This window comes from Mytilus californianus, unplaced genomic scaffold, assembly GCF_021869535.1.
Source record: "Mytilus californianus isolate M0D057914Y unplaced genomic scaffold, xbMytCali1.0.p SCAF_1, whole genome shotgun sequence".
In the NCBI taxonomy this organism is placed as follows: Eukaryota; Metazoa; Mollusca; class Bivalvia; order Mytilida; family Mytilidae; genus Mytilus; species Mytilus californianus.
In genome coordinates, this window is record NW_026262581.1 from 6,377,177 (window position 1) to 6,399,048 (window position 21,872).

The 21,872-nt window shown below is 31.4% G+C and overlaps 1 protein-coding gene across 2 annotated transcripts; it reads right to left on the reverse strand.

Annotated features, from left to right (window-relative positions):
- Window positions 1–7,745: 7,745 nt before the first annotated feature.
- LOC127737457 (amyloid protein-binding protein 2-like) lies at window positions 7,746–21,858 on the reverse strand. 2 transcript variants are annotated; one of them, XM_052248278.1, is made up of 10 exons: window positions 21,745–21,851; window positions 19,746–19,787; window positions 17,821–18,490; window positions 16,824–17,513; window positions 15,537–15,661; window positions 15,038–15,143; window positions 14,463–14,667; window positions 13,409–13,589; window positions 11,657–11,829; window positions 7,746–9,555 (listed from the first exon to the last, which is right to left on the reverse strand). In XM_052248278.1, the coding sequence occupies exons 3-10, from the start codon at window positions 18,463–18,465 to the stop codon at window positions 9,272–9,274; spliced, it is 2,409 nt and encodes an 802-aa protein (XP_052104238.1). In that variant the 5' UTR covers window positions 18,466–18,490; window positions 19,746–19,787; window positions 21,745–21,851; the 3' UTR covers window positions 7,746–9,271. The 2 variants fall into 2 exon arrangements, with proteins under 2 accessions (XP_052104238.1, XP_052104151.1); XM_052248191.1 differs by lacking the exon at window positions 19,746–19,787 and having other exon boundaries at window positions 21,745–21,858.
- Window positions 21,859–21,872: the final 14 nt, after the last annotated feature.

Sequence of the window (21,872 nt, forward strand, 5' to 3'; positions counted from 1 at the left end):
AGATTTTGCCTCAAAATGCATTTGTTTACGTAGAAAAAATACTAATCTTAAGCAGTTATCATGGATACATTTCAATTTTGATGAATATTTTGACATTTGTTCCTTAAAATATAACACTTATAGAGTAAGTTGAAAAATGAAAATCATTTCTAATAAAAAGTGGAGAAGGGGCAGCACTGATTGAAATAAGGGAGTTTTCATTGTATTCAAGAAGGCAAATTATAGGCATTTTGCATGACATAATTACACACTTTTGCATCCATACCCATTTATATTGAGGTTATTAATGTAAACTATCACTCTTCCCTAGGAATAATTTATAACTAAAGGTTTGGGATGCAGGTTGCTAGGGTGGTTGCTATGGGAACCTAAAAGTGTCATTTTTTTATTTTGTAAAAAAATTTTAATCTTGTTATTAAAATAGTTCATAAACAGTGACAGATAAAGGATGAAAATCACTTGAACAATGTTGCCAATGACCTTAAGTTTGATCCAAAGGTCAAATGTTATCGATGACCTTTGACCTTGCGTCTTTTTATTAGATTTTGTCAAAATTGTAACAAATAGACCCACACAGTAAGTAGAAAAATATTCAGAATGATTATTGATTTTATTTGGTAATAAAGCAAAATGCCAGAGGTCAAGGTTATGTCAAAAGTTCTTAGCAACGACCTTACTTGATATAAAAGTACCTAGCAACCATATATATATTTGGGTTCAGATTAATATGAACTATGATATAAATCCTAATTATTGAAAGATAAAGGGTCAATATTGTCACCATAGACTTTAGCAACCATTCTCATATAGTTAGAAAATGCCTAGCAACCATCAATGTTTTGGTCCCTTGATCAAAATTCTGAAATTTTGAAACTAAACTTGTAATTCTTTCTTCCAATTATAATTTCGAATTCCTTTTTAACAACAGAAATTGTGTTTCTTGACGTAAATAATTCACTGACATGATTTTACTCATGTGAATTTCAGTTAATTACCAGCCACTTTGTCTCCTGTTCTGACTTGAAATACAAATGCTGTTTTTTCCAGGCATATATATAGGTTTACAACAGTTGTCAATATCATCACAAAATTCTTTTGTAGCCATTCTCATATTGTGGAAAATGACTAGCAACCATCAATTTGTGTGTCACCGAAGACAAAAGGTACCAAACAATCTTTCTGATCATGATTCAAAGATCTTTCCTCGTGTGGCTCTTAAGAGCCTTTTGAGGTTATGCAAACACTGGGCGTTCGTAATTGTCATCATTTTGTACATTGTCCATCTAAAATATGTCCCTTTGAAACTGCATGATCAATTGTTGATAATGCATGACATATATTCTGTAAACGCCCCTTATTCTGATAACAATTATGGCTGGTACAAATAAAATAAAACACTGAAATTTAAACGATAGTTTTTGGCTTAATTCACAAAAACTATTAAAGCTGTTAGAACAGGACAGAAATGTTATGGTCAGTAGGTATTGATCTATCGTAAAATTTTCAGAACAACATTAAATGTCAGCTTAGAGCAAATTTCGCAGTTAGTTTACTTCAAAAGTTTTTTAGATAAAAAGTTACAAGAAAGTTAAAATGACGATTTTTACCCTTTTTTATTTTGCGAGCCTAGCCTACATGGTAAATTGAGCTTTTCTCATCTCATATAGTCCGCCGTCGTCGTCTGTAATCTTTTGCAAATTAATATGTCTTGTCCTTTGAAATTACTGGGCAAATTGCAACCAAAACATATATAGATAAAGAACATTTGAAGGGACATAAATACACTACAATATCACGGTAGAATAATAATTTGATTTTGCGTTTTTGCTTGAAATATTATTCTAATTTTATTGTATCAATTTTACGCAAAAATACCAGTTGAGAATCATATTACGGCTTCTTTCGGGCCTCATGTTTTACATTTTTGGTCTTAATCTTGAAGCTACAATAAATAGATAGAAAGTAATATAGCAAAGAAGAAGAAGCATTAAATTGTCTTTTGACTCCATATAGGCGTTTTGCCCGTAAATGAGTACTAAGGGAGACGGATTTAAATAACAGCACTGCTCTTGTTTCCTTATCCCAATTATTGAATTACTTGTATATTTCTTACTTATTTACTCCTGTAGCTATAAATAGCAAATTCTTTATTAAGATATGTTTACACCAATCGGAACAACTCGGCCTTTCTGGTTGCACGAAGAAATAAGCTATTGTACTGCGTAGCGAGAATGGCCGAGTAGTTACGATTGATGTTTACACTAAATGACGATTGTGACCCAAAAATCGTCATTAAAGGGCAATAACTCTAATAAGGGGTCGTCAAACGAATTCAACCGTGTTGACTTATTTGTAATCTTGTATATTTTTTTATATTCAAAGTTTCTTTCTATCTATTATGATATCTTTGATATCAGGCAAAAACCCAAAACAATTATAGAAATCTTCATTCAAGGGCAATAACTCCAATAGAGAATCGGCTGACGATTTCAACCAAGTTCAATTTTTTGTAGATCTTGTGTTGCTGATCATTTTTATATTCCATGATTCTCTCTATCTATTATAGTTTTCAAGATAATTGGCAAAAATGAAAAAAAGTTAAAACTCGCCGTCTAAGGGCAGTAACTCCTATAAGAAGTTGTCGAACAGTTTTGATGTAAATAGGCAATAGGTAGATCTCATCATTCTGACTATTTAAGCCCCTGTCAGATTTTCTCCATTCATTTTCATGCCTATTTTCTATTGTTAGCCATGTTAGCCATCATTGGGCATATTTGATATATAAAACGGCAGACACAATCATTGGGCATATTTTATATATAAAACGACAGACGCAATGTGATGAGAAAATCTCACTTGGCCCTGTTGGTCAGATGAGCTAAAAAAGTAAATTTTGCAGAACACGAAATGTGTGTATTTTATTTTAGAAAGAGCTTTTTTTTTTTAATTATCGACAGAATAAAAATATAGCAATTGAGTAGTTTTATTAGCTAGGGAGGACCATTTTATATTTTGTGATGGGGATAAGGGATGCTAAATGAAATGAATGTGATGGTGTCTATAATTGAAGATCAATAATATTGCCCAAGACTGTGCTGAAAACGATTTTTTTTGGTACATTCAGATGCACATCAGCCACATACTATTTGAAATAGGAAATAAGTGTGTATCCAGCCTTATAACGGTTGAAAATGATTATTCTGTCTATGCAAAACCTCTTGCCTAAAAGACCAACCCCAACCAAAGAAATAAATTGGTCGTCCTCATAGCAGTTCTGTTCCTTTTGTCTTGTTCTTGTAGATTCAAAGGACCTGTCTTAAAAATAACCTTTGGTATCTTAGGGAGAGTAATGTCTAGAATTCATTTGGCAATCATACCACATGTATTTGTTTTTGTATTTAAATTTGTAACCAATCCCTTGAAATTGAATTTGCCATATAATGTACTATTCTGGATTATACATGAGTTCTTTAAAGGAATTACTAATTTAAAGAAAACTGCATGTTTGATATTAATTTTTTTCTGATTTTTTCCCAATGAAACTGAAAATATATTGTTGCTAGGCATTTTTCCAATAAAAATATATGGTTTCTAGGCACTTTTCCACTATAAATGGATGATTGTTTAGGACTAATGTGGTGACATTCCCCCTTGATCTGTTAGGTAAGGTCTATGTAATTTGCTTTACATAGTCCTGAATCAAAACATTTATGGTTACTAGGTACTTTTTTTTATCAAATATGGGTGGTTGTTAAGCACTTTCGACATGACCTTGACTTCTTACTGTTGCCCTGTTAATAAAGTAGTGGCTTTAAACATCCTGAACATTTTCCCCATGTATTGTATGCTTCTTTCTATTATCTTTTCTTACAAAATTCAATTAATATACACAAGGTCAAAGGTCAATGTCATCAATGATCTTTGACCTCAGGTTAAATTTATGGTAATTTAATTGCCAATAGTTTGCACATCATAGTCATTCAATAGTTATTACTTTTATAGGATTATCTTAATAACATGGTCAAATTTCAGAGGTAAAAAGGCAAAAATGACACATTTTGTTTTCCATAGCAACCATCCTAGCACCCTGAATCCCAAACATTTTGTTATAATTTTTGACAAGAAACATTGATACTTTTCATTTATAACCACAGCTTAAATGGAGGTGGATGCAAAAATGTATATTTTGTTCATGCAAAATGTGTATAATTTGCCTCCACAAATACAATGAAAAATGACCTCAGCTCCTGCGGTTGTGACAATATTCAGCAAAAATAATTTTTATATATGACATTGCTGTTTTGTTTTTTAAGTATCAAGTTTCTGAAAAATATTAACAAATATCATTAAATAAAATCAGGTTTTGCTTTCAATGCTAAATTCCTCAAAATGTATCGGAAAACTCATTGACTTGGTTGCCTAGCAACATTTTGGTGAGTATTTTTCTTTTTTTTTTTACCTGATTACATGTTAAGGCTAAGTTTCTGGAAAATCGGTGACTTTGCGTGCTGAAATGCTCTTAACAACTATATGTTTTGTGGTAGTAATTTCTGCTTTATTCCATAGTTGTAAAATGTAATAGCTGTAATTCTTTTTTATGACTGATAACAGCATAGTTCCTTGGACAGTGCCAAACTAATATAAATATCATTATACAGCTTGCAAACTTCACCTAGTAATAGACTTCTGGTGGTAGGGATAAGCCACTGGAAGATGTGAATTTTTCGTGCTTCTGTGATATATCATATATGGACCATTTATAGCTGACTATACAGTATGGGGTTAGCTCAATGTTGAAGGCTGTATGCATATGGTAACAAATAATTGCTTACACCCAGGTCATTTAGACTCCTTTGGATACTTGTGTCATTGCATGGCAATCATACCACATCTCCTTATTTCTATATGTATGGTTGAAAAATTGACTTGATACTTCAGATACTTTGGAGTTGAACTATAAATATTCCTGGAATATTTCTATTCTGTAGATTACACACTTTGGGTTAAGCATTCACTGTGGATGTGGATAGCCAAGATTTCAAACTTTTTGACTTGAATTTAGTTAACTGTTATTGCTAATGATCGAATGCTACATACTTTTTAAAATGCACCTTTACACAAGTTTAGACAATGCTCTTTCTTATGGGTTCCAATATATGAACTTAGACTTAAAACAGAGCCATGGTCAATAAGCACAAAAACTAGGTCATAGGGATCTACTTTTGCCCTGATGCTAATCTGCTTCCTTTGGTAAATAACTTTTTACACAAATCAAGTGTTTTTAAAAAGTTGAAAAAATCCAGTTTCCCTTTGAATGAACTGTAAAGTGTTTCTTTTTCTAATAGTTTATCCGGAAAACAATGAAAATAATTTATGAAAGTCCTCAAAATCTCCATGTCACCATGCACGATTACTTATTCTGTATGTGTTGTCAAAGAAGCAAAGTCTGAGAATGGCTTCAAAATATAACATCATTACTGTATGCAAAGTAATGGGGGGATTTAACAAGCTAACTACACATGGTATACTAGAAATGAAGTTTACAAATTAAGCTATCACAGTAATTTAAGACAGAAACACATAATTATTTTAGATAGTCTGTCTCCTTTAATATTTTGTTCCCTATGTGAGAATCCTTTTAGGTATTTTACTGTCATTTTATAATGCCTATAATGAGCTGTCTCTATGAGCAATATAGGAATGTGTTTATTTTCATCCTGAGGACCATAGCATAGTGGCATTGTAACAGGTAAATTTTCCAAAATGAATATTCTCCTTTATTGTAAATGAAATGTAGAAAATTTCCAAATTTTTCATATTTGGATTCTAAGTGGAGAGAATAAAGTGTAAAAGAGTATCTTTTGCCAAGTATAAATAAATAACATTAACAATACCAATTTTACTGCACCAGATGCACATTTCAAAAAAAAATCTCTCTTCAGTGTTGCTTGAGGCCAAAATATTTGAAGAGCTGATTAACCAAAAAGGACCTAAAGTATAGCCAAATTGGGATTAGGAATCAAAATTTTTGCATGAGGGAGATATGTTTCTTAATTTTAGATGATTTCCAAATTTTATGATAGCAAATTTAAATCAAACAATATCCATGAATAAGAATCATTACACTTGAGTAAATTTACATGAACTGGACTGAGCACCTTCCACATCTACATCGTTGAAATGCAAAGGGTCTAAGACCCATCACACAAGTACTAATTAAGTCATTCAAGATGGTGCTCATTTAAATCATATTTACATGTGAAATTAAAATTTAGTGTTTGTTGTGTGACTACTCTGTTAAATAAGATGTGAGGCTGTTCTTGAATGCCTCTGCATCTTCTATATTTAACAGTCTTATTGGTAAGGTATTCCAGTCTTTGATGGTCCGTGGAAAGAAGCTGTATTTGTAGGTGTTGGTTGAAGTTTGAAGGTTTCTAAATTTACTTTGGTGATATTGCCGTGTTGTCCTGCTTTGTTGTTCTACATAATCTGGAATATATATGGCTATTTTTTGATGTAGAGCTTTGTGGAACAAGCAAAGCCTTTTTATTTTCCGTCTGGTCTCTAATGATGGTAATTTTAGTTCATTTAGTAGGCTAGTAACTGATTCAGGTTCTCTGCTGCATTGATGTTTCATGAAACGTGCTGATCTTCTTTGCACCATTTCTATCTGTTTGATGTGGTTTTCCTGATATGGATCCCAGGCACTGCTTGCATATTCAACGTCTGGTCTAACAATGGCTTGATATGCTCTTTTCTTAATTTCTTCTGGGAATTTGCTGATGTTTCTCCTCAGAAAGCCTAATGATCTATTCGCTTTTGCCGTGATGTTGTTGATGTGTATATTCCATTTCAGGTTGTTGGTGAACTGAACTCCTAAATATGGGTTTCGGCTTACATTTTCTAAAATTTGGCCATGCATGTGATAGTTGTGTTTTATAGGATTTTTCTTGTTGGTTATTCTTAGAACATAACATTTTGATGCATCAAATTTCATCTGCCATTTAGATGCCCAGTCAATCAATTTATCCAGATCTTTTTGTAATGGTAGCAGTCATCATTGCAATCTATTGCCAGGTATAACATGCTATTATCTGCAAAGAGACGCAACTTTGACTTGATGTCATCCCCAATATCATTGATATATAAAAGAAACATCAATGGGCCTAAAACTGTACCTTGGGGTACTCCTGATTTTACAAAGGTGTTTGTAGATGTTTCACCTTCAACTGCTACACACTGTTGTCGTTGTGTGAGCCAGGCCTTTACCCACTCTATTATTTTGCCATTTATTCCGTAGTGCTTTAATTTCCGCAGAAGCCGTATGTGAGGTACTACATCAAATGCTTTACTGAAATCTAATATTAGCATATCAACTTGCTCTTTTTTATCTAGATGTTTTGCTATATCTTCAATTGTTGTTACTAATTGCACCTTATCCTTAGTTCATTGTAATATAATAAAGATTAACCTCATATCAATTAATATCAGATTATGCCGTTTGATGACCCTACAACCATCTTGACCCTGCCACAAGAAAACTCTTGAAGGACCTTTCAGCCCATGTGAAGATGAAGAACATCATAAAAAGCACTGTTCCTTTGGCATATTGGCCACTTTTCTTGTATCATATGAGATTCATTCGATCTGCACTTCCAACCAATATTTTTTTCAAATCTAACATCAATTCATTTAATTCTTTAAAATGTATTTTCATCCCAATATCCAATTAAAAAAACATCAAATATTTGTATTTATTTACCTTTATTTTAGTAAATTAAAAGATACACATTTACATTTTTAAAGATAGTGTGTTCAAAGTAATATAATTACGCTGAATCTTGGTACAAGAACATTCAACTGTGCATACTTGATTAAATTGGTCTATACCTTGTTTATTCAAACCCAACATTACATGAAAGGCTGTCTGTCATTAACACAATCAGTTATCATAAACATACAGGGAAAGAATACCACACTGTAATGCAATCCTAGTTCTGCATTTGAAATTAACAAAATACATTTCAAGTAGATATTACAAAAGGTGCATTATATTATACAGTGATTCTAAATCTGATTTTATATGACAGTCTATACCCTTAACATATGGCAGTAAAATGCTTCTAACATTGAATTCAAAATTTGACCAATCTTTTACTGGCATTATAAGACTTAATTAATTATAATATAACCAATGTGAAGACATATTTGTATATAAAATGTAACTGGTTATTATCAATACAGCTCATCAATATGAACAGGAAATAAATCATATTTACAATTTAGCTTGAAATAAAAAATATCAGTAAGTGAAAATAAAACAAAACCGCTAACATAAACCAACAAACTGACAATGATTATTCATAATACCATAAAATAAAAATAAGTATTGATAATATATGTATATCACAGAATGCTTTCCACTAATACCACTTAAGTTCAGCACTGGCATCTTATACCAATGTAATATCTACAAAATATTTCAGTCATCAATATTTGTTAAATGGCATAATGACCAAGATATGGAAATGAAGTAACTATGTATGAAAATATATAAGAAATAAAGATAAGAAAAAAAACCCATGACTTTATCAATTTCAGAGACTACACTCCCATTAAAAATCATGCTCATAGTATTTTGAAAATAATGGTGAGTTGAAAAAATGTTTGAAAAAAACTTTTTATTAAATGGTTTGTAATTCAGATGAATTTTGTAGAAAAAAATCTAGTTTCATTCCAGAATTTTCACATCTATGTTGTTTATTTATCTCATACTATAGTTCCCTTGATAGCTGAGACTATAATTTTAGTGAAAAAAGAAAATATCAATGATAAAGTCTTGTGAAATTGCATGTGTATAATGATGAATTAAAAATATTATGCAAATTTTTCTTATAGAGAAATATGAGTAAAAATGGAAGCTATCACAGAAATCCTATTCTGATTGTTAGAGTTTGTATATAGGTCACTGCAGGAGAACTCTGAATGTTCAATTCAGAATGTTCCTTATAAATTGTATGAAATCAGTCAAGAGAAACAGAATATTTTGGTGCACAATCAATTTATATTATAGTAGAAATGTTTTTATCATAAATATGTATTATCATAAAAATATACACCATATTTATCATATTTCAAAGAAGTCTGAGACAAATAAAGGAAAGGATGTCAAAATATACAATAAAATATCATTTAAACAGATGATTACATAGAGGAACACAGAAGTTGTACACAGTCATAACCAATTAGGCTGTAAATACAAATCAAACTATCACTTGTCTTCTCCAGTTGCCACTATCTTCTTAGCAAAGTCCAAAACTTTTTTGGTTCGTTTTTCCCAGACATTGAAGTTATCTAAGAATTTTGAGAAAGATTCTGGTTTGGCGGTCAGATCTTCCAGTGTGATCTGTTTATCATATACTGGATTGTCTCGTAGCCATTGTGACAGCTGAATCTGGAACTCATCAGCTTCTTTGTTCTGATTCAGGGACTGTAGTGTGTTGATCAGGTGATCAAAACAAACATGGACCCACTTCAGGTATACACCAGCTGAATCTGAAATGGCAAAATTCATTCAGTAATTTATAGATTAGTAAAAAGAACTATCATTTTTTTTGTGCCTAATCACAATAAATTTAATACCTTTACGAATTGAAAACTCTGAAAATCCTACAATTAAAATTTCAAAGGTTAAGAGGCGACATAATAGAGACCTACAAGATAACAACAGAAGTATAAAACCCAAGAGTAACAGAAGACTTATGTGTGCTTAACACAAGCTTGACAACAAGAGGAAACTCTATGAAATTGGGAAAAATTGAAGCAGACTTGATATTAAAAAATATTGCTTCAAAAACCGAGTGGTGGAAGTGTGGAATATCCTACCAGATACAGTTGTGACAGCAAAGAATGTAAAGACCTCTGAACGTAGTCTGCACAAACACTGGAAAGATTACCCAACGATATATGACTTTACCACTGACTACACATATAACACCAGAAGTAGCACAAGTGTAATTAGTAGGGATGTCAACGAGTACTCGAGTACTCGAGTATCGCTCGGTAGTACAGAGTATCGAATACAAAAATAATACTCAAATTATCGGTGTCCTTTGGGATACTGTCCCCGTCTTTTCATACAATTGATTTTCTTGAGAATATCCCTCGGAAAATTAAATAGTAATTACGGATTAGTATTAAAGTGTAAATAATATACATTTGTATGATGTTGATCATTTAAAATGCAACTGTTACAGAGGTGGGCTTCAAATGAGAACAGTTACCCAAGGCTAACAATTCTTGCAAAGCGTATATTAGCCATTCCCGCAACATCGGTACCGTCCGAAAGAATTTTTTCATCAGCAGGATTGTTAGTAACAAAATTACGAAAGCGTAAGAACGAATAAGAACAAATGCATTCCCCGTAGTGACCCTCAATGATTGTTAAACGCATCAGTGACTTCTAATCGTCTCACCTTTGTAAATATTATGTTTTCTTTACGATTGAGGAATGTAACTGTTGTGTGATCATGTGTGACTTTGTAATAATTGATATTCAATTCGTATTTATTAAATTGTTTATTAGATAATTGTTTACTTAATTACTTCATTTAATAAATGATCTATCAATTCTAGTCTCACATAATTAGGGGGATTAAAAGTCAATTAGACAACGACTGACAATTCGTAAAATGTGTAACTTAATATGTAATTTTACAAATCTGTATTTTACCGAGCGAGTACTCGAGTATCGCTCGGTAAAACCAACGAGTACTTGAGTATTTATTTCTAACCGAGTTGACATCCCTAGTAATTAGTGAAGATGAAATAGAACCAAATAAAGAGGAGCAAACTGACCTCCTGTGTTTGGAAACTCTTAGGTTGATGAATAACCAATGACTATAAAAAAAGTTATTGTTCTGTGAAAATGATTGTTCATATCATATTCAGTATACTTCAAATTTCAAACTGAATTTTGAAAGCAAAAATTGCATTTAATTTTGGTATTTGTTACTTATGAACTATACAGGGCAACATCTTACCTTGATCCAGAAAACTGACAAATTGTTATCCTTGAAATGAAGTAGTTATAATGCTGTTACCAAAACACAGGCAATTCTGAGAACTTTTATATTTCTTTTAACATTTCAAATATCTTATCTAAATATTTACCTTTAAAAAAAAACCTTCCTATCTAATAAATTTAAGAAAACACTATATACATTTTGTGTGTCTGAAGCCCTTTCAGGACGAACCTTCATCAGGAATGCTCAAACCTGAACATTTGAAAGCCAGGCATGTATAGATACATAGAATGAATAATAAATATCACTATCTGGTTAAATTAAGGCAGTTGAATGAAATGTTCAGGAAATAAGATTGATTTCTTAATTTTGAATTTAATTAAATAAATCAAAAATAACATATAACTTACATGAAAATACATTAAAAAATGTATTATATTTATGCATTCTTTAATAAATCAATCTTATCGTATGACATTGGAAGATACTTCAAATTTGGTCTCAATTATTTTTTTTAGGTAATTGAGTATTTCAAACTATATGTTTGATAAACCTCAAGTAAATCTAGACTTTTACATTAAAAAAACAGGATGCCTGTGATGATATGGTAAATGGAGCTGGGTACAACTTACCAACATGTGTAACAACATGACTGAACAAATTAACAGCTTCCTTTGGTTTATTAAAGATTTTGTGTAATGTTGCTAGTGTAGCCATTGCCAAGAGGAGATAATTGCTGTTCTCTGGTTGACAAAGCTTCATATATACAATAGCTCTATGTAGTAATTCGTCAGCCTCTTCTACCCTGTAGGAAAAAATAATATACTGATAGTAAATGGCATAAGTGTGGCTTATCTCATATATTTATTGTACCAAAATTGTCTTGTAGAATATAAACAAATTTCCGATAATAAAGAAAAAAAGTAGGGGAGGGTATTTGCACTTTTGAACATCTGTAGAAATTTTCCAATTCTAATCTTTAATAATTTTGATAATTTCATGAAATACCAGTACCCCCAACAAATGGATTATAAACAGCATAGAAAGAAATATTAATTATGTCAGAAGTTTAAGCATATATCTCTTCATGATACATATGTAAACTTGATTAGATTGGTCTGTTTCTTTAAAACTTACACTATTATCATCTTTTGACAAAATGTATTATAGTTTTCTAAGAGGATTTGCCTTTAACAATACCAATAGGCCAAAACACTTTATCGAGTAACAATTTTATTCAAATTGATCTATTATTGAATAAACAGCTGTGCAATGAGCGCATGATACGCCCGTCGTCTTGTGTGTGAATTTTTATGCAATAATCATAAATAGTTTCTGACATACATCCTGACATGCGAAAACCCCCTTTTTTTTAAATTTGAAGCAATAAACATAAATGGTTTTTGAGATACGGCGCAACATGTGAAAACCCCCCTTTTTAAAACAAAAAAACAATATCTCAAAAATAAAATTTTGAATCAAAACCAAAAAGTATACAGATCTTTAGATTAATATAACTAAGAAGTGTGTAAAATTTTAAGCAATAATCTTAAATCATTTTTGAGATACGGTCGACATGTGAAAAACCCCTCCCCCTTTTTTTACAAAATACTCAATAACTCAAAAATAAAATTTGAATCATCATTAAAATGTATACAGATCTTAAGATCAATATAACAAGGAAGTGTGTAAAGTTTTAAGCAATAATCATAAACTGTTTTTGAGATACAGCGCAACATGTGAATAACCCCTCCCCCTTTTTCAACAAATACTCAATATCTCTAAAATAAAATTTTGAATCATCACCAAAAAGTATACAGATCTTAAGATTAATATAACTAAGAAATGTGTAAAGTTTTAAGCAATAATCATAAATTGTTTTTGAGATACGGTGCGACATGTGAAAAACCCCTCCCCCTTTTTTAACAAAATACTCAATATCTCTAAAATAAAATTTTGAATCATCACCAAAAAGTATACAGATCTTAAGATTAATATAACTAAGAAGAGTGTAAAGTTTTAAGCAATAATCATAAATTGTTTTTGAGATACGGCAGGACATGTGAAAAAAAACACACACCAGTTTTAGTTACTAAGTCCCGTAACTCAAAAAGTTTAAATCTTATTTTCACCAAAAAGTATACAGATCGTTTGACCATCATAAGAAACAACTATGTTAAGTTTCATGAAATTTGGATAAGTCGTTCTCAAGTTATGGTGCGACATGTTTACGCTGGACAGCCAGACGGATAGACGACATTTGTATACCATAATACATCCCGTCAAAATTTTTGACGGGCGTATAAAAATTGAAGTCTCATGGTGCATGTTATTAATAAAAGGTGTGTCAATTTCAATTTAAGGAAAGATAACAATGTACATACATGTCCATTTTTGATTTAATTTGACCAAGCAGCACACACATTCTAGCTGTACATAAACTAATTTCTGAGTAATGAGTAGCCACAATTTCTAAAGCATCAATAGCCTGTGTTTCTGCTAATCGTAATGTTGAATTCTGTAGGTCTTTAGAGGAATGTAGAGCTTTCCATTGTAATGCTGAAGCTATAAATATAACAAATATGTTTAATACTCTTTTGAAAACAACATATATCATTAGGTCCTATTTCCACAAGCATCTTGAAAATTGCTTTTCATTATGTAGGATTGATTGATTGTTTTCAGCTTAACCCCTAGATCCATAATCAAATATTTTATGCATATTCAGGATGACTAAGCAGTAGATCTTTTTACATATTTTTCATGCATATTCAGGATGACTTAAGCGGTAGATCTTTTTACATATTTTTTAATTTAAGGTTTATCTCGAGTTACATTGATGACAGTTTTTTGTTTCTTCTACTATTTACCACAAAATTTTATCACACTGACCTTTTCATGTGATGGAACAATCACTTTAAAACTATACTACAACCACATTTCCTTTACAACAGATCTAGAGAACTAATATTTCATGTTATACTGCAACTATGTTATCAGCACAGACAAATTGCATTGACCGTATATTCATTTGTGATAAACAGTCACTGACTGTTTATTGTTTGTGACCTTGATAATGTGTTTCCGAAGAGTTTTATTTATGATGTCAATAAAGAATACAGGTTCTTGGAATTTTACTGTCATCCGCTTCAAATTCGAAATTAATGGTTTCCACCCAAAATATTTCATTTGGAACAAGTTAAAGAGTTGAAGTATAAAGAGAACATCAAAATATAAATTTTATTTGTATTCTGCCCCAAACATGATAGAAATGCTGGCCTCACTTTCTACCTATTTCTTAGCCTTGCACAAATAAATGTTATATTTTGAGACATTATTGTATATGTAAAGTAACACCAAGCATAGATAAATACCAGTAGAATTCACTAAGTGATTCACTTAGCTAAATCTTTTACTTAAATAATTTGTAATATTTACCGGATGTGTGTAAAAAGAGATGTAACATGGGATGTTTGTCTGGCAGTAGACCTCTCGCCATCCTCAGAGCTTCTGTAGCATGATAATGGTAATCCATGTTATCAAAATTCTGTACTACAAGTAATGCTTTAGCAAGAGCTCTGTGAGCCAGAGCAAGCTGGATTGTCTCACAACCATAGACTATCTTAGCTGTATCCAATGTATGCTACAATAAAGTAAATTAAATCATTTTATACTGAGCATTCACACAACACATCTTTATCTTTGTTGGAAGGGAACAAATTAAGCCATAGTCATCCAGTTACATTTATATTCTGTTCAATATTTTCTTTGTTATTTAATGACAATATCTAAGTAATTTTTCTAAAGTAAATTTGAATGTAAACAATATCCTAAAGGCCTCTTTATAACTAATACTCTAATTATTGTCATGTTCGTTAATGCTAAAGTGTGAAAGATAGGGTATCCCATTAAAAAATGTAATGATTTTCCAATACAACTCTTTTGCCATTAGTACATTTTTGCAAAAATGTCAGTTTTAGGGTATTAATATTTCTTTAGCACATTTTACTTACCTTAGCCACATCTACACCTGGTTGGTCTTGTTTAAATTCACTTGAGAAATGACAAAAGTGAAGTAAGGCTTTGACGTACAGTGGATGTCTACATCCAAAGTGTTCCCTGTAAAGATAAATTTTTCATTGAAGGAAGTCTCTAACCAAAATTTATGAACTTGTTTCTGATACACAATATATACCTTTACTTCCAAAAGAATTTGGGGTTTGGTTAAGAATGTCCTTCTTACACATTTTACACATGGCAAAATTACAGTTTTGAGCTCACTTTACATGTTTGTACATTATGAGCTGTCATACTGTAAAATTTGGTAAAATTAAAAAACTTTTTGAAAATGGCCTTCACAGGTATGAAATAAATTCTGAGGAAAGTGCCATACCTCTTTAGCAATTTAATTTTAATTTAAATTGAAACCAAAATTCAACAGATTTATTTCCTAAATAGAAAGTTTTCCACATTTATTTCCTTAAATATTTTGACAAACAAATATGGACTTACTTTGCCTGTTGCACAGCTTCTACAGCTAGTGTTTCTGCTCTTTTAATGCTCCACTTGGCTGAGTAAACCATAACAGCTTGACACAATGCATGGATAATGTTGGCTGGATCCTCTGTTTTGACTTCCTATGAATGCATTATTTAGAATCTTATTGTTTTACATTACTTTTTTCTGTCAGTCTATATTCAAATATACAAACTGTGTGGTGTAAAATTTGTTTCTTTCACTTTGATTATAGCTTTTGCGAATGGAATCTAAAATTACATCAGTGCAATTGAATGTAAGGTCCAATTGAACATTTTTCAAATCTTCAGTTTTCTCATTTAATTGAAATGATCCCATTTAAAGTGCTGTTTCTTCAATTCAGTATCATGCACCTGCAATAGGTGTATCATCATTTCTGTATGTTTTCATCTAAAGTATTGATTATGTTACTAATTTGACTGGCTGCATGTATACTACATGTATATATGTAATGCATCTGGTCAAACAGAATCTAGTGCCAAGGTTTTTATATAAAGTGTTGTTCCTTCAATGCAGTAGTAATCATGCACAGATACATGTATCATTATAGAATATGAGACAAATATATATATAGTCATGATAGTATTGATTTTGTAACTAAGTGACCCCTTATATATATAAATACACTTTATACATTTGGTCAAATGGGAGTCAGTGTCTAAACTAAATATAGCACATGCAACTTAATAAGAGTATATCATTTTTATAAAATGCAAACTCAAAGAAAAGCAGGTAAAAATTGGACAAAAAAATCAATATGGCAACAAATGATAAAAATGTGCCACTTTTTTTACTCAATATAATTATGACATTTGTAAAGTAAAAGGTATACATTTGAAAACATATACATTGTGTAACAAATTCTTTTGTTTTGTGTTTTTTCTGAATGTGTTGTAGCCAAAACAAAAGTTGTATACATAATCATATTGAACACTATATCATGCAAAAGTAAAAAAAAAACACTACTGGATTATCCATCTATGTTACCTCTTCACTGTATTCCTAAGTATATATAAAATAAAACAGAAGAGAAAGTGTACTCTTTATAGAATGATTCCCAAGAAATTTTCTGATCTCTATCACAGTAATTCTTTGAGTTATCTCCCCTTTCCTGTACAATGTACTAAAATATATCTCTTTATACAGTAACATTTTCTACATGGATCTTTACACTGTAACATAAAAGCAGACCTATGAGATAAACTGTCATACCATTTCGTTATTTTGAAAACTGTTTTCTTACAGATTAAATTATATATATACCTTCATTGCCTTTTGAATATAACCAAATGAAGAGTTTGCTGAGCCATATTCCAACATTAAAGTGCTCAACTCGATAAAGTATTCTCCTTTATCAACCAGATCCTGACCAAAAGACATCATATTTATTTTCCACATTAATTCATTGGATAAATTGTAGGCCATCTGAACTCCCTGAAAATCATAGTTCATATTGCGGAAATGCATCAGTTTAACTAAACCTTTATATTTTGCCATCCATGTGTCCATGTTTTGTGATTTGTTAAGAACCATCAGCAGTACTGTCATAATCACCTCTGCCTGAGTAAAATAACCATACTCAGCTACAAAATCTATCAGATTGAATCCTAACTTCACAGCTTGTTCCATGTTTACTCCTCCCTTTGTTGGTTCCATGTTGTTCATAATAGAAGCAAAGGAACTAACAATATCTACCATTAAATTCACATCAGAAAGTTCTAAATTTTTCAAATATTTAAAGTAAAAGTGGTAATTGTCCTTATCAAAGAGAACTTCATGAACAACATCACACATACACAGTTCAAAACCTTCAGGCAGAAGTTTTCTCCTAGCCATTACTGTAACAAGTTCTAGTTTTCTCATTTTTTCTAGAGTTTTGGTTTCTGCAGCAAGCTGTTCTTTATCTACTAAAGCAGGTGACTCCTGCAGCCTTTTAAAATGATCTTCTGGTACCTGAAACATATATATATTATTGTAGCTATTGGTAAAGATGCATGTACAAAGATATCAGAAATATTTGTGGTTACCAAAAGGTTTTTTAGTATCCTTTCAAAATTTTGGTTTATTTTAAATTGCAATTTATCAAAGCTGGATAGGAATAAACTATCAGCGTAATTACTGCCTTTATAAAATGTAAGTTTTAATGAGAAATTCCTACTTGTAACTATCTACATGTAAACCCTACTGTTAACAACATCTTACCTGTATTAATGATCTAAAGTTATCTGGTGTGGATACCTGTTAATAACTAACATCTTACCTGTATTAATGATCTAAAGTTATCTGGTGTGGATACCCATTGCTGGAAGAATCCTTTCACTAGAGTCATGGAGTCCATCTGATCACTGCTCCATGGAATCATTTTATCCTCTCTCTCTGGTACTGTATCTCTAACTCCTTTCTCTGCTGTATAGTCTTCTTTGACAGTCATGACAGTTCCTTTATGCCTCTCACTATCTAAATTCAAGACATTTTGTGGAATGCTCTTTCTTGGTTCCTTGTCAATCATTGGTAATGGTTCATAATGTGGTAATTTCATAGAAGAGGCGTCTGATCCACTGAAGCGTGAGTTCTGGGATGTTGGTCTATGTATGACTGTGTTATCAAGAAATTCAACCATAGCTTTACATCTTTTCTTTACCTCTGGACCACCTTCAGGGTTCAGTAATGCTTCTCTGAAGCTCTGATACCAATCTTGAATGTGAGTTTTTGATGGAAGTAAATCAACCAGCCTTCGAGCTTTATCTGAGGGTGTTGTGCCCATGTCAATTTTTCTTTGGTCGTCTTCATTAATGACACCACAATCTTTGAGGTAGTTAAGAATGTACTCCACCCGCAGCTCCTGGACAATGGCAATCCTGTTGATTCTCAGCCTCATAATGTTCTGTCTATCTATTCCTGACATGACTACTGGTTCCTCTACTTTAGGCCTAAAATAGAATGAATTGTATAATTAATTCAGCAAAACGAAAAACAAAAGAAAATTTGAGGGGTAAGTATATTAACTGAAACAATACTTTTCAAAACAAACATTTTCCACAGTTTCAAAGTGACTTTATTTTTATGTCATTAATGTGCATTGAGAAATCCAAAAGTAACAATATTTTCAAGCAGTAAGCTTAAATATCCCATTTCTCACAGATATTTTTTCTGTTTACTAATAGTCTAACATCACAATTTCACAAAGTTTAAAAAAAAACAAAAACACTTACAAATAGGATATCTGCATGAGTATGAGCAATTGTTAATAGGGTTTAACTTTTCTTTGGTCTAGAAGTTAGAAACACAATATACATGTACAACACAAGTAATAATACTCAAGCTACACTTAAATTCAGTGAGAACTTGGACCATGTGTGCATTTGAAAATGTATGTTTACATGACCATTAGTGAGAAAACAGTGCCCCTTTTCCTTGCAAGCCAAAGTAAATTGATCAGTGTCAATTAAGAAAGGATTCATATATATATATATACACTTCCAAACACAAGGATTTATCTGACAATAGCAGTATTTGGATTGGTCTTAACAAGCTTGTTACAACTCATATACATTTTTGGTGTATTCTAATAGTTTTTATATGATTTGCATATCTACGAATACAATATACCATGGAAATAAATTCAAGGTGTAGTGAACAAAATCAGAAGAACCTTACAATGATTCTGAAGTTCAAATATAGTAAGTCAACCTTTTTTTTAATAGTAATTAACTGTGAAACTAACCAATTGACATATTTGAACTTAACATTGATTAAAAACCCCTTAAAATAAGATCCAGATGGGGTGAACTCAGTCAGAAGAACATTTTCATCCCTTTGAGTATTTTTAAAATGCAATGCATCTGATTTAAAGCAGGGAAATTTGTGTTAAAATCACCCCCCAAAAATGCCTTGTATAACATGCAGATGAAAATATGGATAACAAATTTTAGAAAGGGAAAAAGGGAAACAAATAAGGAAATAATAAAAGTGATTATAATTCATCAAAAATAAATTAAGAAATCAGCTGTTATGGTTTCATAAAAGATCTCAATTTGGAACTCCCTGGACTAAATTTCTAACTACCAAAATCATCAGCATTAGAAAAAAACTCATTTTAAAATTTGAGGGATATTCTATATTGCATTGAGATGCTTTATGAATTCTAACTCTGAACTCAAAAAATGCACAGCAAACAAAATTTACCTCCTTTCTATGTGATATGATTAGTACTGTTAATTAGCAAATCTGGAAAAAAGTTTTTTAACTGAATAATTTTACATAGTATAACACTGATAACTACAAATGTACATTGTATTCTAACAATAAATGTATGAACAGTTCCAGTGAATTTTCAAAAATAATCTAGCTTATTCTTTCCATCAAGCTAATTCAACAAAAAAATATGCTGGAAATTAATTTGATGCTGTCAGATCATTTTCATCTTTACTTGAAGCATAAATTTCATTCTGCTCCTTCATTCAACTAGAAAATCATAAGAACTTTGGTACAGGAAGACTTGCTCCAAGGCCAATCCTGAACAGTTCTATGGCAACTAAAAAAGGCAATATCTTACTGTTACAGTTGATTCTGTAAAAAATTTATAGGATGGAACAAATGAGCCAAGTTTGTTTAAGCATTATTTCATCTGTCATTTATCCTTTAATAAATACATATATAATACAGAGATTTTTAAATACTGATGACAAAACACATTTCATATTATCCCTTTATTCTGAATGTTACATCTGTAGAGGAAGTTACATATAAAATTGTGTAAACCACCTTCTTAAGTTAAGAAAGGCTCTATCTAGATGCTAAATCACTTTCACCTTCACAATCTCTTTTTCAAAATTTAAAATGAATGAAAATGAAAAAAAAGTATTATACATGTACATTGTACCATAACATTTTATGCTTGCTTGCACTTTATTGAAGCCTTTTAGTATATATTATGAACCAACTTAATTCATATCTTCAAACAACACATTTCCAACCCTCAAATTGAAACCATCAACTACTATAACTGAAAACATACATTGTAGTGTTATGGGTGTTAATGGATGAAATTTTGTAATAACTGCAGATGTGTCTATGACCAACTAATAAGTCTCTATTGTGTATGTCAGAAATTTTGACCCTCCCTTCAGATCCTTTAGCTAGTTATCAAAACCCATTTAGTAGTGGATTTAAACTACAGCAAAACAATCAGAAAGAGTTTCATATATCATCAGAACTAAGTTTTTCAACGTGATATAATGTCAACTTTTATCAAGATCATTACTATCTGTGAGTACTTTAATATAAAAATAAGGAGATGTGGTAGATTGATACAGAGAGAACTATCCACCAGAGTCCAGTTGATATGGATATATATGCAACTATTTCCTTATAACTCTTTCTGCCTTAAAAAATGAGCAAAACCAATACTATAGGGTCAGCTATAAATGGTTCCTACATGACAAAATGGAAAACAGTTCAACAGACAAACCCAAAGGCCTGATTTCTGACAAAACAATAAATGAATAACAAATAAGACAGACAGCAACTAACAACAACCACTGAATTACAGGCTTCTGACTTGGGACAGACACATAAAGAATGTGGCAGGGTTAAACATATGTGTTCAACATTCAACCCTCCCCGAACCTGGTACAGTGGTAAATTAGCACAAAATGAGAACAAGCTCTAATAATCAGTTGGAAAGGGCTGGACTCAGCAGATTGACAAGAAGCACAAAAAAACAGGGGTTTCCCTTATTTGGGACACAAATCATAAAAAATCTTAAGGGTGAAGTAACTGTTATACCTATTTCATGAAATTAAAGTATGTCGTTAATTTGTATTCAAAATATCATCCCATTATTGGTTTTATAAGCATGCCATAGAGTAACCAAAAGTCTTCTACAGGTGCCTGGGCTTCATATCATACCACTGTCAGGGCACTGAGTCTCCTTTCCTGACCTGAGCAATATTTATTATTTAATTATTGAAGTCTGTAATGTATTTGGAAGAATAAAAAGAGGAACTGAATATACCCTACCTTATGTGAATAAACAGACATGCATTCTTCTAGCTTTATTAAGCTTTTCTACAAGCCATGTTCAAAACTGCTTCCCTAGCAACGTGCATCTAACCATCTTGTTTACCCTCCATAGATTAATTTTAACCAAAAACATATTTAATGACATTGTTCAATTACTTACTGTTCTAAAATAAATGTGTTTCTTCTTATCATGTTGTCATTTCATTGTAAATTTCATGTAATATTTACGAAATGAGGAGAGTTGCAGGTGTTTGTGTCTAACTCGACTTTCAGAAGAAGTAGAATTAG

Coding starts and splice junctions, on each gene's coding strand:
- LOC127737457 (XM_052248191.1), bottom strand. CDS start 21,776: ATGATAAGAAGAAACACATTTATTTTAGAACA. Junction 15,144..15,536: donor GAAGCTGTGCAACAGGCAAA/GTAAGTCCATAT, acceptor TTATCTTTACAG/GGAACACTTTGGATGTAGAC. Junction 11,830..13,408: donor ATTAAATCAAAAATGGACAT/GTATGTACATTG, acceptor TTTTTCCTACAG/GGTAGAAGAGGCTGACGAAT.